The sequence below is a fragment of the Rhinoraja longicauda genome, chromosome 29 (assembly GCF_053455715.1).
Source record: "Rhinoraja longicauda isolate Sanriku21f chromosome 29, sRhiLon1.1, whole genome shotgun sequence".
Taxonomy (NCBI): Eukaryota; Metazoa; Chordata; class Chondrichthyes; order Rajiformes; family Arhynchobatidae; genus Rhinoraja; species Rhinoraja longicauda.
In genome coordinates, this window is record NC_135981.1 from 434,794 (window position 1) to 462,491 (window position 27,698).

A 27,698-nucleotide genomic window follows, 5' to 3' on the forward strand; every position below is an offset into this window, starting at 1 on the left:
TGGGGTGTTTCAGTGTGTCTGAAGAAGGGTCTCGCCCGAGTCATTGCCCATTCCTTCTCTCCACATATGCTGCCTGTCCCGCTGAGTTAATCCAGCTTTTTGTGTCTATCTTCACCTGAAACGTTAACTCTGTTTCTGCACAGATGCTGCCTGTCCTACTGTGTGTTTCCAACACTTTCTATTTCATTCCTGGTCACGCCAATATGTTTCAACTCGCATCTCATGGTAACAACCTCGGAGGTAATTTGGGGACCGCTGATGATCTGCCTTAATCCTTAACCTTGGCCTCTTCACACACAGGTGAGAAGCTCGTCTACGTCCGGGGATGTAGTTTACACTCACAACGTGCCCATCAACGCGTCCGCCTGCAGAGGTGTGCGTGTGTGTTGGTGTGCACCTGTGTGTTGGTGTGTGTAACTGTATGTTGGTGTGTAACTGTATGCCGGTGTACCTGGTGCGTGTATATTAATATGTAAGTGTGCATTGGCGTGTGTGTTTGGTGTGTAAGTGTGCTTTGCTGTGTCTGTTTGTGTGTGTTGGTGTAACTGCGTGTTGATGTGTGCGTATTGGTGCGTGTTAGTGTGCATGTGTATATTGCTGGGTGTGTGTTGGTGTGTAAGTGTGCGTTGGTGTCTGTGTGTTGGTGTGCAAGTGTGCGTTCGTGTGTAAGTGTGCTTTGGTGTGTCTATTTGTGCGCGGTGGTGTAACTGCGTGTTGATGTGTATGTATTGATGTGTAAGTGTGCGTCGGTGTGTGTCTGTGTGTTAGTGTGTTAGTGTGCGCTGGTGTGTGTGTGTGTCAACGTGTGTCGGTGAACTTGCTCCGTTGTTATGAACGTTTAATGCGCTTTGTAAATGGACGATTCTGCTGCATCGCCGCCACTGCGAGATGATTTATTACTTGAAAATACCGCAGAACTAATTAGTATAGTAATTAATTAATACAAATTTGCATATTTGCATGTGCAATTAGTGCAGCCGCGTGATTACTCTGAAATGAGAAGTTTGTCTTGTCAGATGTTGGGATGAAGCGAAGTGGAAACGTTGGAGCAGATGAAGACGCGCAGGGAGTCGGCGGCAGCACGGGACTCCCGCATCACCGGCGCAGCGAGACAGACCGCCAGCTCATATCAGTAAACACGTTCACTGACCGGACAGAGAGAGAGGGCGAGGGTTCAATCACAGAAAAACATAAAACTGCAGCTCAAAACAAACAGCGGTGTGCAGAGAGCAAGGTTGAACGAAAACAGAGAGCATTGATAACAGCCCGGAAATTACACAGATACAAAAATAATGGGGGAGAAATGCGGGGATATTTGGACAAAATCCACTGCCTTTATTTTTCAAAGAAGTGGAATGAAAGGGATGAATGAGAAACGTGAGATTCTCAGCGGTCACAGTCCCGCCGCCTGAATCCCAGTTGGAATCTGTTCATCGGAGTCCAGATAAGCTTCGCTTTAGGTCCATGATTCCGCTCCGGGCTTTTCATGATGCCCTTTATTCCAGTACGGGAGTTGCGTCCCGGACTTTGACTCCAGTCCGGACATTCTGTCAGTCTCTGGTTCGGTCCGGACCTTGTGTATGGGTCATTGACTCCAGTCCGGGTTGTGCAAGGATTCCTGACTCCAGTCCGTGCTTTGTGCAGGGCATTTTTGACTCCAATCCCACCTGTGAAGTGGGACCGCTAATTCCATTTCGGGCTTTGTCTGTTGGTTCAAACGCAAAATATTGGAGATAAAACAGCATCCGAGGGAAGTAGAATATTTAACGTTAAATAGTTAATAATTAAATATTATCAGAACAGAAAATATTAGAATTCTCGATTGAAGAGGTGTTTAGGCGGTGAATCCATTTAGGAATCAGGACTTTGCGCGCTAGATTCTTCCTCCAGTCCGGGATTGGTGCGTTGCGGAGATCCGGTGCGGGTTTTGTGAGCTGCGAGCTGCTGCACCATTTGGAGCTGCCATCTGTTGTATGCGGGGCGCAGCAGACTCGCTGCCAGCTCGCCTGGGACTCGCTCTGGAACCCGTGCCAGTGCCAGTGACCCTAGGAACATACGGAATATGAGTGCGAGCAGGCCATTGGGCCGCCCGAGCCTGCTCCACCGGTCAGCAGGACGATTGGACCAAGTTACTGCAAAATGCTAGAGTAACTCAGCGGGACAAGCAGCATCTCTGGAGAGGAGGAGTGGTCGTTGTTTCGGGTCGAGACTCTTCTTCAGCGTCCAGAGATGCTGCCTGTCCCGCTGAGTTACTCCAGCATGATGTGTCTATGTTCGGTGTAAACCGACATCTGCAGTTCCTTCCTACACAGGACGATGGTTGTGGTATATTTGCCAGTCACAAAGTCATGCATACATCACGGACACAGTCCCTTCGGCCCAGCTGGTCCTTGCCAACCAAGATGCCCTTGGTTACACTAGCCTACGTTTGAACCTCCCCTATCCATGTGCCTGATTAAATGTGTTTAAAATGCTGTTATATTACCTGCCTCAACTACCTCCACTATGTGCCCAGCACACCTCTTCCCCATTTATCCACAGCAGAAATATATCTGAACATATTAAATAACTGTCCCCCACCCAGGCAACTGGACTCAAAGATGCGCCATACTTCGGCGAAATATCACCCCGTCTCCGTCGCTTGCTCGGCACCTTGTGTATAACACCGAGTTCCAGCCCGAACAGTGAGGGTTAATATTCTGTCCACATGGAACTCTGTGTGTCATCGAGCCGCCACATGGCACATAAACAGAAACAGACCCTCTATGCCAACCACGGTGCCCATCTGCACCAATCCCACTCGCCTGCGTTAATTCCCTGGGCTCCACTCATTCAAGTACCTGTCCAGATGCCTCTTAAATGTTGTTATGTTCCTGCCACCACCACCTCCTCTGGCAGCTCGTTCCAGATGCCAACCACCGTGTGTGAAACATTTACCCCTCAGATCCCTTTTAAATCACCTGCCTCTCACCTTACGCCGGTGCCGTCTAGATTTACTATGGGACACAAGAAGCTGGAGTAACTCAGCGGGTCAGGCAGCATCTCTGGAGGGAAGGAATGCGTGATGTTTCGGGTCTGAAGAAGGGTCTCGTCCCGAAACGTCGCCCATTCCTTCTCTCCAGAGACGCTGCCTGTCCCGCTGAGTTACTCCAGCATTTTGTGTCTAATTATATATACGTCATGCCATATAGATCAGCCCTGTTTGAATGGCAGAATAGACTTGATGGACCGAATGGCCTAATTCTGCTCCTGAACATGACTAGCAATACTAATGCGCCGGCTTAACTTCCCAAAGTGCATCGCTTTGCATCAATCTGCCTTTCTCTTGTCCACTTCACCGTTTGTTGCAAGAGGCGAGAGTGATCTTCCGGTGTATAAAATCATGAGAGGAATAGAACGGGTGAATGCACAGAGGCTTTTACCCAAGGTAGGGGAATCACGAACCAGAGAACATAGGTTTAAGGTGAGAGGGAAATATTTAATGGGAAACTGAGAGGGAACTTTTTAACAAAGAGGGTGAGTGGTGGCGGGTGGGTGGGGGGGGGGGGGTGGGGGGGGGGGGGTGGTGGGTGGTGGGGAATGGGTGGTGGGGATGGGTGGGGTGGGGGGATGGGGGTTGGGGGGGAGGGGTTGGGGGTGGGGGTGGGGGTGGTGGGGGGTGGATGGTGGTGGGTGGATGGTGGGGGGATGGTGGTTGGGGGGGAGGGGTTGGGGGTGGGTGGTGGGGGGTGGGTGGTGGTGGTGGGGGGTGGGTGGTGGTGGTGGGTGGTGGGTGGTGGGGTTGGGTGGGGTGGGGGGATGGGGGTTGGGGTGAGGGGTTGGGGGTGGGGGGTGGGGGGTGAGGGGTGGGTGAGCTGACAGAGCAGGTCGTTGATCCAGGGACTATAACAGCATTTAAAATACATTGGGTCAAGTACACGTATGGGAAAGATTTAGAGGGATATGTGCCAAGCTCGGCAGGTGGGGCTAGTGTAGATAGGTATTTTGGTCGCAATGGTCCAGTTAGGCTGCAGGGAGTGTTTCGGTGCTGGATGACTCTGTCAATGGCTTTTCATTGTGCATCGATTTTGCAACAGCAATCTCAAAGCACAGTGCCTGGTGTCGATGGTTGGTATAAGATGATCAATACCAGACATGCTGTCGGTGACCGGAGTCTGGGCCCAGTGTCCAGCGTTGATGTCCAGTGTCCATGCCAGTGTTAGTGCCCAGTCTCCAGTACCCAGTGCCCAGTGCCCAGTCAGTGCCCAGTGTCCAGTACTTAGTGCCCAGCGTCGGTGCATTCTGTCAGTGCCAAGTGTCGACGCCTAATGCCCAGTGTCGGTGCCCAGTGCTCAGTGCCGATGCTGTGTCCACGCACAGTGTCCACGCACAGTGTCCAGTGTCCAGTATCCAGTGTCCAGTGCCCAGTGTCCCGAGTCCAATGCTCAGTGTCCAGAGTACAATGCTCAGTGTCCACGCACAGTGCCCAGTGTCCAGAGTACAATGCTCAGTGTCCAGAGTACAATGCTCAGTGTCCACGCACAGTGCCCAGCGCCCAGTGCCCACGCACAGTGTCCAGTGTACAGTATCCAGTGTCCAGTGCCCAGTGTCCAGAGTCCAATGCTCAGTGTCCAGAGTACAATGCTCAGTGTCCACGCACAGTGCCCAGTGCACAGTGCCCAGTGCCCCGTGTCCAGTGCCCAGTGTCCACGCACAGTGTCCAGTGTCCAGTATCCAGTGTTCAGTGTCCAGTGTCCAGAGTCCAATGCTCAGTGTCAGAGACCGTTGCTGGTGGTAAATGCGGTGCCCGGTTAACAGTGAACAGTATTCGGTGTCAATATTAATACAAGCAGCTTTGCAGCGACCATCTATAACTTCATGACAACATTGAAATGAGGGTTGTTAGAATTTTCAGTTGAAAGCTGAACCTCCCCGGCATGCTTCCGTCAAAAACCCCACATGGCCAATGATTAATGCAGATCATGTTATTGTTAATCTCTTCTGTTTCGTTGATGTCTGGTCCTTTAAGACTGTGTTGAGATGTGCAGACTGTGGGAATATTACTAAATGTAATTCCAATGGGTCAGTTTATAGTCCTGCATATCACAAGCGAATCTAGATTCAATGCGGAGGGTGAACCATATACAGCATTTGCAACACAGAAGCAGTTTGCCCCAGTGTGGGAATCGCGTCTCCTGAACTGAACTGAACTGAACTGAACTGAATTGAATGAATTATATTAGGCAAAAACGTATACATACAAGGAATTTGCCTTGGTGCTTTGCTCGCAAGTAACAACACGATATAATCCTTTATTATCCATCAGAGGGGTAAACGGCGAATGTCCTTCCTGATCACAGATTGCGCCGTAATCCCGGGAAAATCTGATCTGTGCAAAGGGACTACAAACATAAATTGTTTAATCAATGCTCACTCCAGTAACCAGCTGGAACCATTCAATGCTGCCTTTAATCAGATTGTGTGATTTAAACTTGGGACTTAAAAACACACTGCGTGCAGTGGAAGAGGGACGGAACATGTTGCAAAGTCCCGGCAGGTCAGGCAGCATCTGTGGAGAAACAAATCATGCGGACATTTCAGAAACAGGGCGGCGCAAACAGAGATTAGTGAGAGACAAAGGGGAAACTAACTGGAACTGGTGGTCGTAGCAAAGAGCCGCGGCTGGAGATCGGAACTAAATGAGAAAGAGAAACTAATATAGATCCAGAGTGCTGGAAATAACTCAGCGGGTCAGGCAGCATCTGTGGAGAACATGGATAGGTGACGTTTCACAGAGTGCTGGAGTAACACAGCGGGTCAGGCAGCATCTGTGGAGAACATGGATCGGTGATGTTTCGGATCGGAACCTTTCTTCAGATCTGCCTGACCCGCCGAATTACTCCAGCAGATTGTGGTTATCTTCGGTATAAAGCATCATCTGCAATTCCTTCCGACACAGGAGAAACAGAGTTGTTACAGAAGTGGGAAAACGTCTGGCGGTCAGGCAGCATCTGGACGAGAGGCGAGCCAAAACCCTCAGCTCCCGGGCCGCGTAACAGGAATCTTCTCACCAACGTTCCAACGTCTGAAGAAGGGTCCTGACCGGAAAGGTCACATATTCTTCATCTCCAGAGATGTTACCTGGCCTACTCAGGTACTCCAGCACTTTGTGTCTATATTTGGTACAAACCAGCATCTGCAGTTATTTGTTTCTACCAACGATCCATCATTCCGAATATGTTTCTCAACATCAACATCTCAGAGCCCACCCAACACATCAATACCCAAGAAGACCACCGCGCTCACACCAGTACCCAAACAACCCTCTTTTAAACCCCCAACACGCCAGACCAGCGCCCCACACAAACACAGCACCATTATAACTGCACACCAGCCTAATTCTTCAATGATCCAACACTAACACATCGACACATAGCCCAACACATCTACAGCAGCAAGCCAAGCCCAATATCAACTCTGCAATGCAAACACTCCAACAACTCAACCAAAATACATCTATAAAAACACAATACAACCAACACAGTGTCTCTTACCCAGAGTAAGGGAATCGAGAGCCAGAGGACATCGGTTCAAGGTGAAGGGGAAAATATTTAATAGGAATCAGAGGAGTAACTTTTTCACACAAAGGGCGGTGGGTGTATGGAACAAACTGCCAGAGGAGGTAGTTGAGGCTGGGACTAACCCACCGTTGAAGAAACAGTTAGACAGGTACATGGATAGGACAGATTTGGAGGGATATGGACCAAGCGCAGGCAAGTGGGACTAGTGTAGCTGGGACATGTTGGCCGGTGTGGGCAAGTTGCGCCGCAGGTCCTGTTTCCACACTGTATCACTCTATGACTCCATGGCACACACCTCGGACCCAATTAAATCCTCCAATCATTCGGCAAAGCAACACGCCAACATTTCAATACTGTCGCACCGACATATCAGATGTATAGGTTACCTGTCACGCTTTGCCCTGCCCCTCCCTCTTCTAGCTTTCTTCTCCTCCCCCCTTACACTCAATCTGAAGAAGGGTTTTCAGCAGAAACGTCACCTATCCATGTTCTCCACACATGCTGCCTGACCTGCTGCGTTACTCCGGCACTTTGTGTGCTTGATGTATTAACCAGCATCTGCAGTCTAACCAGTTACTACTCTGAAATATCAATCTCAAACTCAACACCACAACATGTCAGCCCAGCACTGTAACACCAAAATGTTACAACCCATTCCAAACAACACCTTGGCTGTGGCACCAAAACCGTGGTATTGCTCGGACCAAACTCCAATGAAGGGATTTAATTCATGGCGAAACAACACGTTGGTGCAGAGGAATACATAATTCACGAAGCGTCGATGTGAAGTCTGTTACAGAGAACGGGAGCATTGAGAGCTTCAGTAGATGTCACAATATTAGAATGTTGCCAGTACATAGCAGAGTAAAGCACAGCAACAGACCCCCACCGCAGAATGTCAGCCCTCACTTCCCTGCATATCCATGGGCCTATCCAAAAGCCTCCTCGATGTCACTATCGTATTTGCCTTCGCCACCCACCTGGCAGCGTGCTCCAGCCACCCACCTGGCCGCGTGCTCACCTGGCCGCGTGCTCCAGGCACCCACCTGGCCGCGTGCTCCAGCCACCCACCTGGCCGCGTGCTCCAGCCACCCACCTGGCCACGCGCTCCAGGCATCCACCACTCTGTGTTAAATCCTTCTACCAGAACCCTCCTGATGCCCCGACGTTCCATAAAGCAAGAACGTGACTTCATGAAACACTATGTGGACAGTCCAACTGGCGTAGGGACAATACTGGACCATATCCAGAGCTTAATCGCGCACCTGGGGGCCAGTGCGGATAGGGTGGGTTATGGGAAGGTAGAGGTTAGAATACCAGGCATCGGGTGAAGTTAGTTGTCGAGGATACGCATATGGGAGGTTATAACCTGGAATGCCTCGGCACAGTCACAGTGACGGGGCCGAAAGGGGGGGGGGGGGGGGGGAGGGGGGAAGTCAAATCTGAAGTTGCGCAGTCTTACAGAAATAGAAGTAGAGGTGTGTAATGATTTAAAGTCAGAAATTCTTCTTAAAATCAAAAGATGCCACCAAGGTTGTGAACAGTTTCGTTCAGTTGCCAGGGTGAAGAATGTTTCAGTTGCTAAGGAACAGAGTGTGTGGCGCGGACCAAAGTTAGTGGCTTTCGCCAGCCAACTCTTCACAGAGATTTCTGCTGGTGGTGCCGGGTGTCGGTGTTAAAGTGGAGAGAGTGGGAAGGTCGAGAGTGGCGGTGGCGAAGCAGCGCGGAGCATCATCGGAGCTGGTAGTGAAATTGTTTCCTTGTGTCGTTGCCTAGCGACGCCGTATCTATAAGAACTGAGAGGAGAAGGTTGGAATGGTAAACTAGTGATGTAGACGCGGATCGGGTAATCACACGGGGAGGAGGTGCTGGGATTAACCACGACGAAGGCTCATGCCACGGTGAGCAATTACAACTGTCAGTCAGATAGGAATATCGCTGGTGATCGAATAGTGGATAGAGTGGGTGTGGAGAGGATGTTTCCACTAGTGGGAGAGTCTAGGACCAGAGGGCACAGCCTCAGCATAGAAGGGCGTTTCTTTAGGAAGTTGAAGAGGAATTTATTTAGTCAGAGGGTGGTGAATCTGTGGAATTCATTGCCACAGAAGGCTGTGGGAGGCCAAGTCAGTGGATATTTGTAAGGCAGAGATAGATAGATTCTTGATTAGTGCGGGTGTCAGGGTTTATGGGGAAAAGGCACGAGAATGGGGTTAAGAGGGGAAGATGGATCAGCCATGATAGAATGGCGGAGTGGACTTGATGGGCTGAATGGCCTAATTCTGCTCCGATGATTTATGAACATGGTCTTAAGAAGACGAATCCGTTCTAATCGGGCGGGTATCCAAACGGGTGTTACGGAGTGACAGCAGCCGGTTCGGGAGGCAGTTTCACACAAACAGGCCAGGGTGAATACCGAGGGGTTGAAGCACAAGGTGCGAGAACGCTTGAAGTAGAAGCATTGACAATATCACCCACCGTGTGAGCTGGGTGAGACGTTGGCGGCTCGTGTTGAAGGATCAGGAGTGGGGGAGGTCAGTGGAGAAGTTTGAGAGAAGAGAGAGCGAATGTTTGATTGATGTTTAGAGGAAACAAGGGGAATGGCTTAGTTTTAATGACGTGCTTCTATGTCTTTTAGATTCAAGAATCGAGGTGGTGGGGAGGAGTTTACTGGAGACTTGGGCTATTCTGGAATAACGAGTGGTGCAGCGAGATAACAGTAGCTGGGGTTTGTATCAGGAGTGTGAAGTTAGTGGGGTTTGAGGAGGTTAGGGTGAAGGTAAATCGTGTGTGTAAGAAGGAACTGCAGATGCTGGTTTAAACCGAAGATAGACCCAAAATGCTGGAGTAACTCAGCGGGACAGGCAGCATCTCTGGAGAGAAGGAATGGGTGTCGTTTCGGGTCGAGAACCTTCTTCAGGCTGGTTAGGGATAAGGGAAACGAGAGATATAGACGGTAATCTGGAGAGAAAAATTACAATGAATGAAAGATGTGCAAAAACGGTAACGGATGATAAAGGAAACAGGCCATTTGTCAGCTGTTTGTTGGTGGAAATGAGAAGCTGGTGCGACTTGGGTGGGGGAGGGATAGAGAGAGAGGGAATGCCGGGGCTACCTGAAGTGAGAGAAATCAATATTCATACCATTGGGCTGTAAGCTGCCCAAGCGAAATATGAGATGCTGTTCCTCCAATTTGAGTTTAACCTCACTGACAATGGAGGAGACCTCGGGCAGAAAGGTCTGGCTAGGAATGGGAAGGAGAATTAAAGTGTTTAGCAACCGTGAGATCAGGTAGGTTCAGGCGGGCTGAGCTGCAGGAGATGTCCTTTTACCTTCTCCATCGACTCTGTCCAGGGACCCTAACAGCTCTTTCATGTTAGGCAGAGACTGGCCGATCGCCCAGTCTACGTTTGGTTTCACCGATGTACAGGAGTCCACATCTTGAACAACAGATACAGTAGATGAGATTGGAGAAGGTGCAAGTGAACCCCTGCCTAACCTGAAAGGACTGTTGGGGTCCCTGGACAGAGTCGAGGGAGAAGGTAAAGGGACATATCATGCAGTTGCCGGGGAAGGTACCTGGAGGGGGTGGTTTGGGTGGGAAAGGATGGGTTAATCAGGGAGTTGCAGAGGGAACGGTCTCTGCGGAAGGTGGAAAGGAGTGGAGATGGGAAAACGTGGCTAGTGGTGGGATCCCGTTGGAGGTGGCGAAAATTTCGGAGGCTTATGTGTAGTTTGCGACGGCTCATGGCGTGGAAGGTAAGGACTAGGGAGACTCTCCCTAGTTGCGACTGGGAGGGGGGGTAGAGTGGATCTGTGGGGTACCGAGTAGACACGAGTGAGGGCCACATCTATGATGGAAGAGTGGAATCCCCATTCCCTAAAGAATGAGGACATCTCGGATGTCCAGGTAGGGAACACCTCATCTTGGGCGCAGATGCGGCGTAAACGGAGGAATTGGGAGTAGGGGATAGAGTCTTTGCAGGAAGCAGGATGGGAAGGAGTGCAGTCGAGGTAGTTGTGGGAGTCAGTGGGTTTGTAGAGACGTCAGTCAATAGTCTATTTCTTGTGATAGAGACTGCGAGATCAAGAAAGGGGAGGGGGTGTCGGAGATGGTGCAAGTAAATTTGAGTGCAGGATGAAAATTGGTGGTGAAGTTGCTGAAGTGTGTGAGCTGTGCGTGGGTGCAGGAGGTAAATCGTATGGGCCGGTCATCAGCTGCAGGCATCTCATCTCCAGCTGAGAGCAAGCGGTTCACAGCCCCACAGCTGGACCTGTAGTGCGCGCGCAAGGCCAAGGCAGTGGTTGGGAGACGGCAGCGCATCCTGGAGACCGGTCCACATCGATACCGATGCCAGCGGAGGGTGAAGGGATGGGGGTCTTACAAACATGGGGCTGGAAAATGTTTAAAACATGACTTAGAATGGATATGAAGAGGAATTTCTTTAGTCAGAGGGTGGCGAATCTGTGAAATTCATTGCCACGGACGGCGGTGGAGGATGGGGTGGAGAGTGCGGGGCTCCACACACACCAATCACCCGGCCAGGACCGACCCCAATAAAAGGTCCTCTTTAGTCCCTCCTCGACTCGGACAACCCACACACTGTTTCACGAACCCCTCTCGAATACACCTAACGAATTCTGCCCGTTTAAGCCTTTTGCACTGAGTCCCAGTCAATATGATGGAAATGAAAAGCATTCACCACCACAGACCAGTGGCTTTTACACCTCACTATAATAATAATAATAATAATAATACATTTTATTTATATAGCGCTTTTCATATACTCAAAGACGCTTTACAGAGATTTTGAGAACAATCGCTCTTCTGTTAGCTGCTGCCAGGCAAAGCCTCCGGTACAATTCTGTACAGCACAAATATATAGTACAAGTACAATATTCTACAGTACGTATATACTTGTATAGTACAAGTATAATATTGTATAGTATATAGGTATCACAAAATGCCGGAGTAACTCAGCAGGTCAGGCAGCATCTAGGACAGAGTGAATGGGTGACGTTCTTCTGACTGCAGAAGGGTCTCGACCCGAAACGTCACCCATTCCCTCTCTCCTAGATGCTGCCTGACCTGCTGAGTTACTCCGGCATTTTGTGATACCTTCGATTTGTACCAGCATCTGCAGTTATTTTCCTGCACAACTTGTATAGTGTGTATATACATACAGTACAAATATAAGATTGTAATGTGTACAGTACAATCAGTCAGAGCGAGTTCTACCCCTGTTGCCTCTGAGAGCTAAAGGAGTCACGTAACGTCGTTGGCACCAGAATTAAGGAGAACCCGAGACATTTTATACATTCCAAACGAGAAGGTAACTCGGGATTGGGTGGAACCACTCAAGGAGAAAGGTTAGAATTTCTGCTTAGATCAGAGGACGTAGGCGAGGTTCTGAACGAGTGCATTGCACCTGCGTTCACGGTGGAGAAGAAGAGTGTGATCAGTGTGATCACTAATTTACCCGGGCAGTTTGAGAACAACAAGCTGATGTTGGGATCAAGAACAACATGAAAGCGGGTAAATGCCCGCGGCCTGGTGGCAAGTATCGCAGGTTATTGAGAGGCAACAGAGAAGATTAGTGGGGTAGATCGTTGTGTCCTTTCAAGGGTTAGAGAGGAGACAATCTCGGCCTATTGTTTAAAAATGGTAACAGAGATAATCCAATAAATTATATGCCGATGGGTCTCATAACAGCGGGAAGGAAACTATTGGAGAGAATTCGGAAGGATAGGATTCACTCACGTTTAATTTTTCATGATGCCCTGCACAGGGTGAAGGCTCTGTTACTGTATTAGACCTCATTGCTCACCATATTGTACAACGTTTAGCGGCCCCAGGCTTTGTAAACGTCACGTCTCTCCCTGACCCTTGAGCGTTCCTGTCGGGCCGGCTCCTGTTCTGTGCGCCTCCCTCTCCCGTACCCTCCCATCCCGATCCCGGCTCCCTAGCCACACCGACCCCTCCCTCTCCCCCGCCCCATCTCTCCCCAACCCCCCCCCCCCCCCCCCCTGTCTCCTGTGTACGGGAGCAGACACTTCCCGGCTGTCCGCGGCAATCAGTGAAACAGGTCAACTTTAGTTAAAGCTCGCTGGTGCTTTACTAGGCGATTGGAGTGCACAGGCCGGATGGATGGATTGTCTGAGCCTCTAATCCGGATTATCCTGATCTCTGGATAATCGGCCCGCGCTGGCCCCTCGTTTCAACGTCCTCAAAAGCCCTCAGTGCCGACCGCGTTCCCGGGGACACAGCCTCTCCTGGCAAAGGCGGCCGGGGGGGGGGGGGGGGGGGGGGTGTAGTTGGAGGGGGGGGGGTGGATGGGGGGTGCGGGGAGGTACCTGGTTCGCTCGAAGAACCGACCGCCGCCTTCCACAGATCGCCAGTCACGGGCATCCCGCACTTTCTCACAGTAAACTTCCAACTCTAGGAATGACATGACCATTACTGTCCTCTCCCCGAACCGCCCCCCTCCCTCCCCCCCGTCTCTCCCCACCACGCTCCCCGTCAGTCATTGACCCGAAGCTAACGTCCTATCTCCACAGATACTGCCTGACCTCCAGAACCTTTACAATACCCGCTGTGTTCAGGTCAATTCCCCGTTACTTGGGTTCTCGCAGTTCTCTGACCGAAACAGTTACACACAGTTCCTTCCTCAGACAGCCCGTTCTCAACCCAGCCAGAGTCCAGAGTACTGTAGTCTCAACATGTACAGCGTTTATGATGCTGTAAGCTAATACGGTTATACAGCAGGGAAATAGGCCCTTCGGCCAACGCCTCCATGCTGACCAACCTTCCTGAACCAGTTCCATTCCTGTCCAAGGACCTGTCCAAATATACTTTAAATGTTCCCCTTGTACCTCCCCCAACTACCTCCTCTGCAAAGATGAAACGAAATAGAACATGCTGGAGAATCACAAAGTTAATGTTTCAGATCGAAAGAGAAACGTTAATGTACCCGCCGCCCCTCTGAGTGAAAGATTTGCCCCTCAGGTCCCTTTGAAATCTCTCCCGCCCGTCGCTCGGGTGTTGCATGATTCTGCAGAGTACAAGAGGCACAAAGCGCCGCGTATTCGCCACGGCGTTGACCCTGTACACGCGGATCCCGGGGTCAGACTGAGTCGGGTCACACGGACAAAGGCCCTTCGGCCCACCCTGTCGTGCCCAGCATCAAACCCCCGTCCACAGTATTCACATTATGGACATAAGGAACTACAGATGCTGTTTACACCGTCTCTTTAATTTAAAATCACCCTTTCAGTCTCTTTCCCAGTTCGGACGTGAAACATTAATTTTGTTTCTCTGCTTATTTTGTTTCAAGTTTCCACCATCGGCAGTTTGCTGTCATTTTCACTCGCATTCTGCACGGTTTAACCGGAGCCCGGGTAGATGAGGAATAACGCCTCATATGTTCATAATTCATAGGTGCCGAATGAAGCCATTCTGCCCATCAAGTCTACTCTTATTTAATCAAGGCTGATTTATCTTTCCCTCTCAACCTCATTCTCCCACCTTCTCTCCGTAACCTTTCACACCCGTACTAATCACGAACATTGTCAATCTCCGCCTTAAAAATACTAAATGACGGCCTCCACATCCGTCTGTGGGAATGAATCCCACGGATTCACCGCCCTCATCTATCGCCTCGTCAATTCCTCGTCTATCTGAAGGTGCGGCAGCGTTTGAGATTCTATAACGAGTTCTCCAACTTTAGGTAATTTGCTCGATCGGGTTCCCGCTGTCAATGTCTGTAAATGTAACTCTGGCTCGGGATTTTCGCTCTCCGGTTCACATCCGCACCTGCTCCAACGATGCGCTACCGTGGCAGACAACATTGACCCCTGGCCGTGGTCCCACACACTCAGATACCCCCTTGTCCGATCCATCCCTCCCACCGCCGCTGCAATTTAACTTCACCTTTTCCATCTCTTCCCCAATTCGGGCCTGGAACGTTAACTCCGTCTCTCTGCTCTGTTTATAATGTCTGCCATCTGCAGCTTTGTTTTAATTTTCCGACACATTTTCCTCATCATTCGCCCCTCTGCATTCTCCTGGCATCCACGGAGGTGTGTGTGTGTGTGTGGGGGGGGGGGGGGGTATTCCAACGCCTTTGGGGTGTGGCAGGAAACCAGAGCACCTGGGGAAAACCCACGCTGTTGCAGGTGGAGCGTGCAAACTCCACACGGACAGCGCGGATCGAACCCGCGTCACTGCAGCTGAATGGATGAGAGTTTGAGGACTGGAGGGTTTTAGCACCAGTATTGTGGTTATTGGTTTATTTAAATGTTCTTTGTGTGTCTATTTATCACTATGTTGTTGTGTTTACGGGCCTGTTTTGTAGCCGTGAGCAAGTAAGAATTTCATTGCAAGAATGTCAGTCGATAATTAAACATTTTGGATTCTTGAGGCGTTGCGTCGTTATCCGGGCTCAGGCCGCACAGACCGGAGAGGGGGGGGGTGAAGGGGAGGTGGGGGAGCGGGATTATGGTGGAAGCGTGGAGTTGAGAGGACCAGGGGCGAGGGTTCCTAGCCGATGGGTCTTGGACAAAGAGCGGGCAAATGTAGGTGTACGCTGGGCGGCGGCGACCGGGGGGGTCAGAGTAGCGGCCGAACCGTTTCACCTGTCGCTTCAAAATGTAATCACGACTCTACTCACTCCGACCTGCGCGAGTTACCCACTAAGGTGTTTGCGCATAAATCAGCCAGAACTAGAACCAGAACCGTTACCGCAAATGTAACAGAAGCAACGCTCCTGCATCTAGTGTCTATTCACAGTAAACGGCTCGGTCGTAACCATGTATTGTCTTTGTCTCGACCCGAAACGTCTCGACCCGAAACGTCACCCATTCCTTCTCTCCAGAGATGCTGCCTGACCCGCTGAGTTACTCCAACATTTTGTGATACCTTCGATTTGTACCAGCATCTGCAGTTATTTTCCTACACGCATTGTCTTTCTGTTGACTTTAGCACGCAACAAAAGCTTTGTACTGTACCTCTGTACACGTGTCAATAAGTTAAACTGAACGGAAGCGTCAGAAAGGTGGCGGTGTCCGCACCCGCGGAGCCGCCGGTTGTCAGACGCTGAGACGGCGTGGCGAGGCCGGCCTACCGTGCCGGTACATTGTCAACGGCAAACAGACAGCGGGTTAGGGGAGGATAGAGCGAGCGCCTGCAGGTAAATGCAATCATCATCTGCAAATAAACGTTACGTATTAAATTGTCGGACAATGTAAATACTGCATGTCTGGACAGAGGGGATAAAGCGTCACAAGGGAGTGTTAATTGACATGTTATTGTCGTGCAAAAGTACATCAGGTTAGTAAAATATACACAGGAAATGCATCGTGTAAATGTCACGAGGCCGTGTGCAAGTCGTGCACCACCGCGCACGAGCGCACCTCGACTACGTGACAGCATTTCACGGCGAAACACCGGGACATATTTACCGACATTCTAACTACAGCGGCTCCACGGGCAGCTGGTTGTGTTGTGTGGGACGCACAGCTTGTACAACACAGGAGTTACTTCCATGGGGGGGGGGGGTGACGCGCAGGTGACGGTACACGGCCGGCGTCCTGCCCGGTGTCACCGCGCCCGCGTCCGTGCGGATAAACAGCCATAAATTCCACCGAGCAGCAGAAAAAAACAAACGCCAAATACACAGGGCAAATGCAAGGGGAATAAATATATAGATGCCGGGCTCACCGTGAATAGTCTGCATCGGGGGGTAAATCAACGCAGTGCAAACTCCCCCCCCCTGTTTGTGTGTGTGTGTGTGTGTGTGTGTGTGTGTGTGTGTGTGTGTGTGTGAGTGTGTGCGGGTGTGTGTGTGTGTGTGTGTGTGTGTGTGTGTGTGTGTGGGTGTGTGTGTGTGTGTGTGTGTGTGTGTCTGTGTGTGTGTGTGTGTGTGTGTGTGTGCCGGTATGTGGGTGGGTGTGTGAGTGTGTCAGTGTTAGTGTGTGTGAGTGTGTGAGTGAGTGTGTGTGTGTGGAGTGTATGTGTGTGTGTGTCAGTGTGTGTGTGTGTGTCCGTGTGTGTCTGTTTGTGTGCCTGTGAGTGTGTGTCCGTGAATGTGTGGGTGTGAGCGTGTGTGTGACTGTGTCTATGTTTGTGAGTGTGCGTGTGTGTGTGTGAGAGAGAGAGACAGAATATGTGTGTGTGTAAGCGTACGTGTATATCTGTGTCTGTGTTTGTGTGTCTATGTCTCTTTGAGTGTTCGTTTGTGTGTGTGTGTGTGTGTGTGTGTGCGTGTGTGTGTCCGTGGCTGTGTGTGTTTATGTGTAAGTGTCTGTGTCTGTGTATTAGTGTGTGTACGTCTGTGTTTGTGTGTGCAGGTGTGTGCCTGTATTTGTCTGTGTGTGTGTGTGTGTGTGTGTGTCCGTATGTGTGTGCGTCAGTGTGTGTGTGTGGTGAGTGTGTGAGTGTGAGTGTATGTATGCGTGGGTGTGATAAGTGTGTGTGTGTGTGTGTGCCTTTGTGTGTGTCTGTGTGTAGGTCAGTGTGTGTATGTGTCAGTGAGTGTGTGTGTGTGTGTGTGTGTGTGTGTGAGAGAGAGAGAGAGAGAGAGAGAGAGAGAGAGAGAGAGAGAGAGAGAGAGAGAGAGATCCAGCCGCCGGCTGTGGGCAACACTGTTCCAGCCGGGGACGGGGCGTGTGGGGAGCGAGGTTGAGGGGGCAGGAGAATGGGGGTGGGGGGGTGGGGTGGGGGTGATGCGCCGGACACACGGTAACCGGTGAATGAAACACGACGTGTCCGGGCAAGTGTAACTTGTATCACATGTGGGAGAGCGGAGGGAGTGCAGGTCGCCGGGCGGTGCAGCTTTACCCCGGGCTGAACGGGGCGCTGGAAGAGTTTGTGCGGATTGGACTTTGGCCAAATCTGAGACGGGTTCTTGATTCCATAAAGATCAAACTCACCCGATTACAGCGCAGGCGAGCGGTCCATGTGCCGGCGCCGATCCGGTTGGTGGGTACCGTGTTGCAGGAGATGGACAGAACGATCCTCGGTCGCGAAGGTCAACGAACGGAGAGCGAGGTGACGGCGGGGAGCGGAGCCGGACCGGGCCGGGCCGGGCGGGGTGGGGAGAGGGGGCGCGGTCGGGCTGTAGTCTCGTCCTCAGTGCGGGGCTGGTTGTAGCCGCAGACGCGGGCTGCGACAGATGGCCGGTGCGCTCCCCCGGGACGCCGGGCGCTGCGAATGCGAGCGCATGTCAATCAGTGCGTCTCATGTGATGCGCGCTGCCAATGGCGTGCTGGCATATGGCCTGGCACTCAAGCTGCTAGCGCAGTTTGGCGAAGCTGCCACTCTCCGCTGTCGATAGGTTGGCGATGAGCGGATTTGCCAGACTCCCAGGACCTTAACGAACCAGCTAATCCCAGAAGGTGCCGGTGGAACAATGAGCTGAGGCCCGGCCGCCTCGCCCCCTCTCCCCGCAGGTACGTCCGGAGACAACGCGCCGCCGTCCCGCCGGTACCGGGCGGCAAACGAGTGTCGCTCCCAAACCCGCACCCGTTAAAACAATTATTCCGGAATTAATCTGTTTACAAAGCGGCGCGGTCGGGGCGAACGGGGCATGGAAACGATTCTAGATAAAGGTTTAGCCAACAGCCGCTCGGTTCGCTGTTTTCTTAAAGAAAGAACCTAAATAATTGGGAGGAAAAATCGTTGTAAGTTTCCCCCGATCGAATTTGAACAAATAACCGGGAGCGGGCGGCGATTTTTCCCGGCGCAGGTTTCTCGTTCCTTCTCCAATTATTTACCGTTTGCTGCAGAAATTACACAAACCGTTGCGTGCCCGATACGACAAAGTGCAGATAATGTCCTTAGACTCGGGCAGCCGCGGCGACCCGGGAAGCGGCGAGAACATCGAACAGATCGATTCATTCCGATCAATCGTTAAACCTGCGGACGGGGAGGGGGGAGGGGGTGGTGCGAGAAATCCGCAGAATTCCCGGTGTGTTTCCGCTCCCGACGGGGCGAGGGGGGGGGGGGAGAAGGAGAGGGGAGGGGGCGGCTCTCGATCCGAGCCCCCGATTCCCGGGCACTTCCCTGGGACAGAGGCTGTGGGGCGAGACCGGTTACCTGCAGCGGCGGCATCAGCGGGGCGGGGCAATGAGCGCACCTTGGAAACTATTGGGGGGTGGGTGTGGGGAGCGGAGCCGCCGCAGCCGCGCCTGGGTTCGGGATGTTGCCGGGACCGGAGCCGGGGTCGGGGCTGAGACTGAAGTCAGGGTCGTGTCCGGGGCCGGGGTCGGGGCTGGGGCTGAGGTCATGGCCGGGTCCGGTGCGGGGGTCCGGGGCGGGGGTTGGGGCGGGGGTCGGGGGTTCGGGGCGGCGTTCGGGGCGGCGGTCGGGGCGGGGGTCCGGGGCGGGGGTCGGGGCTGGGGTCCGGGGCGGGGGTCGGGGCTGGGACTGAGCTCAGGGCCGTGTCCGGTGCGGGGGTCCGGGGCGGGGGTCGGGCCGGAGGCGGGTGTGGGCGGCGGCGGCGCTGCGCGGGTTCACCGCTAGCCATCTTTACCAAAGTGTGACGGTTGTCCGTTGCAGGGACCATGTTGACCAGACTGTTCAGCGACTCGCCGCTGATCCCCGGCCTCCAGAAGTTCGCTAGTTGGGCCGCCGAGAGCGATAGCGACGAGGAGCGGAGCCGAGCCGAGGGCGAGGGCGAGGGCGAGGGCGAGGGCGACTCGCGGGAGGCCCGGGAGAGCCAGGGCGACGACGGACTGAGTCCCACTCCGGAGCAGGAGGAAGGCGAGACGGCGATGGAGGACGAAGATGAAGAGGAAGAGGAAGAGGAAGAGGAGGCGGAAGGGGAAGAGGAAGATGGCGGCAGGCCGCGGAAAAGGGGTCCGAAGCGGAGGAAGATGACGAAGGCGCGGGTGGAGCGTTTCAAACAGCGGCGGCAGAAAGCCAACACCCGAGAGCGGAACCGAATGCACGACCTGAACTCGGCGCTGGACAACCTGCGTAAAGTTGTTCCCTGCTACTCCAAGACGCAGAAACTTTCCAAGATCGAGACGCTGCGTTTGGCCAAGAACTACATCTGGGCGCTGTCGGAGATCCTTCGCTCGGGGAAGCGCCCGGATCTGCTGTCGTACGTGCAGACTCTGTGCAAGGGCCTCTCGCAGCCCACCACCAACCTGGTCGCCGGCTGCCTGCAGCTCAACTCTCGCAACTTCATCAGCGAGCCCCCGCCGGACTCGGGCCGGCTGCACGCCGCCAACTCCTCCTTCCCGATGCACCCCTACAGCTATTCTTGTGCCAGACTGCCGAGCCCCCAGTGCCAGCCCGCGGGCATGCCGAGCGCGCACCCGCTGCGTTCGCACCCCTACTGCGGCCCATTCGACCACCTGTGCGGCAACGTGTCTCCCGACTGCGCCGGCTCCGAGATGGACGGGCCGCTGAGCCCGTCGCTGTGCACCGACGGCGGCTACCCCATGAAGCCAGACTCGTCGCCAGACCACGACAAAGGCTACCACTACACCATGCACTACTCGGCTCTGCCCGGGTCCCGCGGGCCGCCTCCTGGCCTCCTGTTCAGCAGCTCGGCGCTGCGCTCCGCCCTCCACTCCGACAGCATGGCGCCCTACGACGCGCTGCTGCAGAGCGACCGGCCGCCGGCCTACGAGGAAATGAGCACTTTCTTCCACAACTAAAGGGGGAAAGCCGGATCGGGGCCGCCGGGCCTCGCAAAGGGGAGTGAGAGAAGCGAGCGGGCGGCCGCAGAGCGCAGATTCGGCCGCTGGAGATTTGTGGAACTCACTAAAAGTGTTCAGTGCTTCCGCGGGTGGGGGTCGCTGCCCGGCGTCCTTGTGTTGTTAGTGTGTGTGACCGGGCCGCCAGCTCTGGCCGCGCCGCTCGTTCCCAACACCGGGCCCAACGTGTTAGGAAACGGAGCCCGCGCGATCTCCCGGTAAAGCAATAACGGAAATCTATGCAAGTGGAAATATTAAATGATTCTGTCGGCCAGGACTCACTCCGAGCAGGGCCGAATGGCCGTATGATGTCCCATGCGAACTCGCACAGACCGCAGTTTCAATCTTCTGCTGGCGGCGACTCAAACAGAAACAAATTCTATTATTTTTCCAGGAACCTTCTGAGAAATTTTCTACCCGTGAAGGACCAGTTTTGTTACAGATTTTTTGTAAGATGCGTGTTGAAAATTCTCTGGTTGTGCACAAGAGAATATTTTAAAATTCCGCCCCGTTCTCTCCGGTCATCTCCACACGGAATCCGCGCGTCCGAGCTAAACCCTTCCCCTGGTTCCGATCCCGCTTCGCCCTCGGCTGTTCGCCAACGAACTGTCAACGCCCCCACCCCCCCGTTCTAACCTATCACCCCTGAGCAAGCTCAGACCCCCTCCCCTCACCTCCTCTCCCTCCCGCCCGCCTGAGCTCACATTTCATCAGTGTGCCGAGCTGAGCCGGGACTACCCGGGCCGAGGTTCCCCGCACCCCCCCCCCCCCCCCCGCCTGAGATCTCACCGGCGGCGGGTCTTCGGCCCATGGGGCGGGTGGTGCCGGACTGACCGTGACGGTAGCCCGCTATTACCGGCAGGTAGTGTGCGCGCGGTCGCCGTCTCTCTGACTAAATAATTCAGAGCATATTCTCAGCCAAGCCCCCTGGGCCGAACCTGCGGAATCGTTCCTTGGGACGGATATTGTTCCCTGGGGTAAATGGGGGGGGGGAGGGACGGAGACTGTTCCCTGGGGTAAATGAGGGGGGGGAGGGACGGAGACTGTTCCCTGGGGTAAATGGGGGGGGGGGGAGGGACGGAGACTGTTCCCTGGGGTAAATGGGGGGGGGAGGGACGGAGACTGTTCCCTGGGGTAAATGAGGGGGGAGGGAGGGACGGAGACTGTTCCCTGGGGTAAATTGGGGGGGGGGAGGGACGGAGACTGTTCCCTGGGGTAAATGGGGAGGGGAGGGATGAAGACTGTTCCCTGGGGTAAATGGGGGGGGGGGAGGGACGGAGACTGTTCCCTGGGGTAAATGGGGGGGAGGGAAAGCCTGGAACTGGAGCAATTACCTTCCATGCCGGTCCGAGTGGCCAGTCTGGGACAGGGGATGGGAGTGGCGGGGGGGGGGGGGGGGGCTGAGTGAGGGGTCAGTCTGGGTGTGGGGGGGGAGAGAGAGGGGGGTGAGTGTGAGTCTGGGTGGGGGATGCCTGGGTGGGGGAGTGAGCGGTCGGGGGGAGGGGGTGTTGAGGGGGAGTGAGGTGTCGGGGAGGGGGTGTTGGGGGGGGGAGGGGTGGGGAGGGGGTGTTGGGGGGAGGGGTGGGGGTGGAGGTGGGTGGGTGGTGAGGCTTGAGATTAGATCTGTTTGGCCTGACTGTGTGAAACAGGTCTGGCCCCGTTCTGCCCCATCCCCGAGAGTATTGCAGGCGGGGAATGGGGGGGGGAGAGGGGGTGGGGGTGGGGGTTCGTGGGGCGCCGCCGCACTCTGCGTACCCCAACCCACAGGCCGCGCCGATAGGTTGATGACACCTCTGGAAATCTGAGATTTAATTCAGCAAAAATTCTGCTGATATTTTAAATATTGCCAAGTGTAAGCGAGCGGCGCCGAGCCTGTCCCGCCGGTTCCCATCCGTGCCCCAGTGAATCGGCGGTGGTTTCACGGCTGCCGGTGTGAGCCGAGCTGTACCGGGCCGTGCCCGGTGTCTCTGCCGCCCGCGCCCACAACCCTACACTGCCATTTGATGTTTACAAAATTAATGATGACAGCGGTTCCGAGAAGCACCGCTCCCGGTCCCGACGGCGAACGAAACGGCGTCTGGAAACCGGGAGGATGTTTAGTAGCAGATTCCCAGCCCGAAACCTGTAACAATCCATCGCGGTGGGATTACCGGATTAGATGCGGGATTTCGTTATGTTGAGACTCCGGGCCGCTTCCTCCAGCAGAACTGTCTCGGTTTAAAATGCGATCCAATGTTGAAAGGCGACTGGGATTGAATTGACAGACAGTGAATGGAGCGGCTTGTCCACCGACTGCTCCTCAAGTCCCGGGTCCGGAGCGGCGAGAACACCAGAGGTCAGCGCGGAGTGGCCCGGCCCGGCCCGGCCCGCCCCAGGATTGGCCTGATGGGTTGGAGCGGGGCACCGTGGCCGCACTGTCCGCTCGGTGAGACTGGACATTACTGACCCGTAAACAACGCGGGCCAACCGCATCCAGGCAGGTCGATGCCCAGACTGTATATATTATTTAATGTGTATGAATATTACGGAATTATGCACTTAAATATGTTTACAGCTGAACTTTGCACAGATTACTTAGTTGGATTGTTTCGTGTTCTGCATGGTTGTAACTATATATCATCGTCCGGGGTTGTCCCGGGTCACAGGTGGGGTCTGACTAGGTGGGTGGGGGCGGGCGCTCTGCACAGCGGAAAGCGAACTGTTGATGATGGCGTTCCCTCCCCCCCCCCCCCCCCCCCCCTCTGGGCCTCTCTGCAGACTGGACGCAGAGAGATTCACTCTCCGGTGTCCGTGTCCCCCCCCTCCCGCAGCTCGGACCCTGCGCTCCGGACCGTTTCCTGCGCCCAGTGACAGACGCCGCGGCCTTGGCTTGTCCGCCGGCGGGGACATGTTGTAAATTGCTGTTTGATGTTTAGATCCCTCTGACTCTCATCGTTTGATGTAACTGCACATAACATGGAGCTGTGAGTTTTATTTTGTAACAGGTTTGATATTTAAATGCCCTCTGCTTCCTTGCCTTAAATCTAAAATGTAAAGTTGGACAGTTTGCGTCGTGTGTTGTTCGCCATGTTCCGGGTCTGAGATTATTTGCCGCGGACTCTGATGATTTTGATCAGAGTCGATCACTGTGCTTCCTACTGGTAAATAAAATCTGGAGTCAATCTCGCTCTGCTTCCCTTGTTTTCCTCTTTATCCCGGGTTCGCGGCCACTCGGAACGGCTGCAAATTCGGTCACTTACCTTCCCCCCATCTCCTCTCCAACCCCCCCCCCACCCGAACCCCCCAACCCCCCACCCGAACCCCCAACCCCCCACCCCCGCCCCTCCACCCCAACCCTCTCCCCGCTCCCTCTCCGTCCCCCACCCCAACCCCCACCCCCGCTCCCTCTCACCCCCCACCCCCATCGCCGCCCCTCCAACTCCCCCCCCCCCCATCCGCTCCCTATCTCCCCACCCCCACCCCGCTCCCGTGTACTTCCCATCCGCTCCCTATCTCCCCACCCCCACCCCGCTCCCCGTGTACTTCCCATCCGCCGGGGGGCCGGAGCCGGGGGAAACCTGCGATCGATCCCCGCCGCACCTCCATCTCGGCGATAAACGATTTTCCAGAAACTGTTTAAATTCCTCTGCTTATATTAACCAGAAAATTCTAGAATAATAATCGAGTAACAAGCCAAAGCAAACAGGCGGTTTATTTCGAGTCGGCAACAGGAGACGGGCTTGCGGAGGGAAAAACTGCAGATGCTCGTTTATCTCAGATTGACACAAAATGCTGGAGTAACTCAGCGGGACAGGCAGCATCTCAGGAGAGAAGGAATGGTGATGTTACGGGTCGAGACCCCTTCTTCAGACTGTCCGTTGGTGAAAGCCGCTCGCTCCCGGCCGGCCGGAGTGAAGCAGACGGCGGCTGTCAACATTGGTGACACATTGGTGTCTCGGTACATTGGCGCTAACATCCATGTCGGTGTTTATGGGGGGAACTTCGATTACCGCAGCGATGGTCAGATCGATATAATAATGGCTATATTGTTTATTCGTTCCAGAGACGTGGAGGCGATGGGAATATGCGGCGTTTAGTGTCTCCGAGCGGAGCCGAGGGGCAGATTATTGCGGTGTTTCTGGCGAGACTACGGGGAGATTAGTAAGGGCTCCTCACCTGCCGACACCAGGTGATTTCACAATCGAGTGTTTGTGGTTCGGTTACAGGGAGAAGCCGAAAGGAAACAGATTTATTAAACTGCTTGCATTTAAACCCCGCAGCTGCCGCGGCGGCGACTAATCACTGCCCGAATGCTCAGAAGCGGCATAAACGACTCCTTCAAGGGGCGGTGACCCCTGTTTGTGGAAGGAACGCCAACCACAATGCCGCTACGGACATGTCATAAGGTCATACGGGATAGCAATATAATTAGGCCATTCGGCCTATCAAGTCTACTCCGTTATTCAATCATGGCTGATCAATCTCTCCCTCCGAACCCCATTCTCCTGCCTTCTCCTCTTAACCTCTGGCACCTGATCTATGTATGTTTGCCTTAAAATATGCACAGACTTGGTCTCCACAGCCTTCTATGACAAAGAATTCCACAGATTAACCACCCTCTGACTAAAGAAATTTCGCCTTATCTCCTTCCTAAAAGAACGTCCTTTAATTCTGAGGCTGTGATCTCTAGTCCTAGACTCTTCCACTGGTGGAAACATCCTCTCCACATCCACTCTATCCAGGCCTTTCACTGTTCTGTATTTTTCAATGAGGTCCCCCCCTTATTCTTCTAAACTCCAGCGAGTACAGGCCCAGTGCCGACAAACGCTCATCGCAGGTTAACCCACTCATTCCTGGGATCATTCTTGTAAACCTCCTCTGGACCATCTCCAGAGTCCACACATTCTTCCTCAGATACGGTGCCCAAAACTGCTCACAATATTCCAAATGTGTCTGACCAGCGCCTGATGGAGGCTCGGCATTACATCCCTGTTTTTGTATACAAACCCTCTTGAAATAAATGCTAGCATTGAGCTTGCTTTCTTTACTACCGATTCGACTTGCAGATTAACATTTTGGGAATCCTGCACCAGCTCCCAAGTCCCTTTGCACCGCAGATTTCTGGATTCTCTTCCATTTAGAAAATAGACTACGCCTTTATTCCTGCGACCAAAATGCATGACTCCACACTTAGCTACACTATATTCCATCTTACACTTCTCTGCCCACTCTCCCTACCTGTCCAAGTCCTTCTGCAGAGTCCCTGCTTTCTCTGCACTACCTGCCCTTCAACCTACTTTCGTGTCATCCGCAAACTTTGCCACAAAGCCTTCAATCCCTTCATCCAAATCTTTAAATAACAACGTGTAGAGTAGCGGCCACGGCACCGACCCTTGCAGAATTCTGCTAGTCCACTGGCAGCTAACCAGAAAAGCCCCCCTTTATTGCCACACTTTGTCTTCTGCCATCCAGCCTTTCTGCTGCCCTTTGATAGCGTGGGCTCTCAGCTTCTTTAGCAGCCTCATGTGGGGCACCTTATCAAAGGTTTTCTGAAAATCTAAGTAAACAGCATCTACTGACTCTCCTTTGTCTGTCCTGCTATTTACTTCTTCAAAGAATTCCAGCAGTTGTCAAGCAAGACCTTCCCTTCACCACCCATCGATGTAGTGGCGACTTGTATGTGAAGGTACAATCTCTGTACGCCTCCGGTCTAATATCCAGATGCCAATGGACATAAAGCAAATCTTTACAGACAGATTAAACAACCCATTCCCAGCCAGTTAAACGTAGTAACAAAGAACTGCAGATGCTGGTTTATATCAAAGATGGACACAAAGTGCTGGAGTAAGTCAGCGGGTCATTCGTCAAGAAGCGAAACGACTCGAAACGTCTCCTATTCCTTTTTCTCCAGAGATGCTGCCTTTCCCGTTGAGTTACTCCAGCATTTTGTGTATATCTTCGATGCAAACCAGCATCTGCACTTCCTTCCTACACATTCCCAATGTACAGCCAAGCTTACACCCCCTGGCCCGGCTCGGCTCGGCCGCCCCGCAGCCCACCCCTCCCCGCACTCCTGCCTTCACCCCCCCCACCACCACCAGAAATGGCAGAACAGTTAAACGAATACGTTGGTTCTGGTTTCACTAAGGAAGACACAAACAATCTCCCAGAAATACCAAGGGATCGAGGATCTAGTGAGAGGGATGAACTGAAAGGAATCCACATTAGTCAGGAAATGGTGTTAGGTAAATTGTTGGGACTGAAGGCAGATAAATCCCCAGGGCCCGATGGTCTGCATCCCAGAGGACCTAGAAATCGTGGATGCATTGGTGATCAGTTTCCAATGTTCTCTCGACTCTGGGTCAGTTCCTGTGGACTGTGGCCAATGTACCTCCACTTTTTAAGAAAGGAGGGAGAAAGTAAACGGGGAAGAGAAACCCAAACGCAGTGGGGAAGATGCTTGAGTCGATTGTTGAAGATGTTATAGCAGCGTATTTGGAAAGCAGTGACAGGATCGGTCAAAGTCAGCAAGGGGAAATCATGCATGACTAATGTTCTCGAATTTTTGAGGATGTAACGAGTAGAATGGATAAGGGAGGGCCAGTGGACGTGGTGTGTCTGGACTTTCAATAAACCTTTGTCAAGGTCCCACACAAGAGATTAGTCTGCAAAATTAGAGAACATGGTATTGGTGGTAAAGTATCGACAAGGGTCGAGAACTGGTTGGCAGGCAGGAAGCAAAGAATAGGAATTAACGGGTCCTTTTCAGAATGGCAGGAGGTCACTAGTGGGGTACCGCAAGACTCCGTGCTGGGACCCCAGTTAATAATATATTAATAATACAATATATATTAACGATTTAGACAAGATAATTAAATGTGACGTCTCTACGTTTGCGGATGACACAAAGCTGGGTGGCAGTGTGAGCTGTGAGGAGGATGCTATGTGGCTACAGGGTGACATGGGCAGGTTGTGTGAGTGGGCAGATGCATGGCAGATGCAGTATAATGTGGATAAATGTGAGGTTATCCACTTTTGTGGCTAGAACAGGATGGGAGATTATTATCTGAATGGTGTCAGATTAGGAAAAGGGGAGGTGCAACGAGATCTGGGTTTGCTTTTACATTAGTCACTGAAAGTAAGCATGCAGGTACAGTAGGCAGTGAAGAAAGCTAATGGCATTCTGGCCTTCATTGCGAGAGGGATTTGAGTTTAGGAGCAAGGAGGTCCTACTGCAGTTGTACAGGGCCCTTGTGAGACCACACCTGGAGTATTGTGTGCAATTTCGGTCTCCTAATTTGAGGAAGGGCATTATTGCCATTGAGGGTGGAATTCTCTGCCACAGTAGGCAGTGGAGGCCAATTCACTGGATGCTATCAATAGAGAGTTAGATTTAGCTCATATAAGAAAATAACTGCAGATGCTGGTACAAATCGATTTATTCACAAAATTCTCTCT

At 53.0% G+C, this 27,698-nt stretch overlaps 1 protein-coding gene and 1 long non-coding RNA gene across 6 annotated transcripts; one reads left to right on the plus strand and one right to left on the minus strand.

The window, feature by feature from the left end:
• Positions 1-984: 984 nt before the first annotated feature.
• Positions 985-17,929, minus strand: LOC144607642 (uncharacterized). Its single transcript, XR_013549120.1, has 3 exons — positions 17,487-17,929; positions 5,241-5,381; positions 985-1,705 (listed from the first exon to the last, which is right to left on the minus strand). It is a non-coding gene; the product is annotated as an uncharacterized LOC144607642 (long non-coding RNA).
• On the plus strand, positions 17,363-27,698 carry LOC144607641 (neurogenic differentiation factor 2-like). 5 transcript variants are annotated; one of them, XR_013549119.1, is made up of 3 exons: positions 17,703-18,005; positions 24,304-24,429; positions 24,521-27,698. XR_013549119.1 is itself a non-coding variant. In XM_078424613.1 (2 exons), the coding sequence occupies exon 2, from the start codon at positions 19,119-19,121 to the stop codon at positions 20,220-20,222; it is 1,104 nt and encodes a 367-aa protein (XP_078280739.1). In that variant the 5' UTR covers positions 17,363-17,604; positions 19,114-19,118; the 3' UTR covers positions 20,223-21,258. The 5 variants fall into 5 exon arrangements, 4 of the variants coding, with proteins under 4 accessions (XP_078280739.1, XP_078280737.1, XP_078280736.1 ...); XM_078424613.1 differs by lacking the exons at positions 17,703-18,005; positions 24,304-24,429; positions 24,521-27,698 and adding exons at positions 17,363-17,604; positions 19,114-21,258; XM_078424611.1 differs by lacking the exons at positions 24,304-24,429; positions 24,521-27,698 and adding an exon at positions 19,114-21,258 and having other exon boundaries at positions 17,726-18,005.

Excerpts from the sequence above, each read along its gene's own strand:
- LOC144607641 (XM_078424610.1), top strand. The coding sequence starts at position 18,682 with ATGAGCGCACCTTGGAAACTATTGGGGG. Across the intron at positions 18,710-19,113 it reads ACCTTGGAAACTATTGGGGG|GGACCATGTTGACCAGACTG; the intron begins GTGGGTGTGGGG and ends TGTCCGTTGCAG.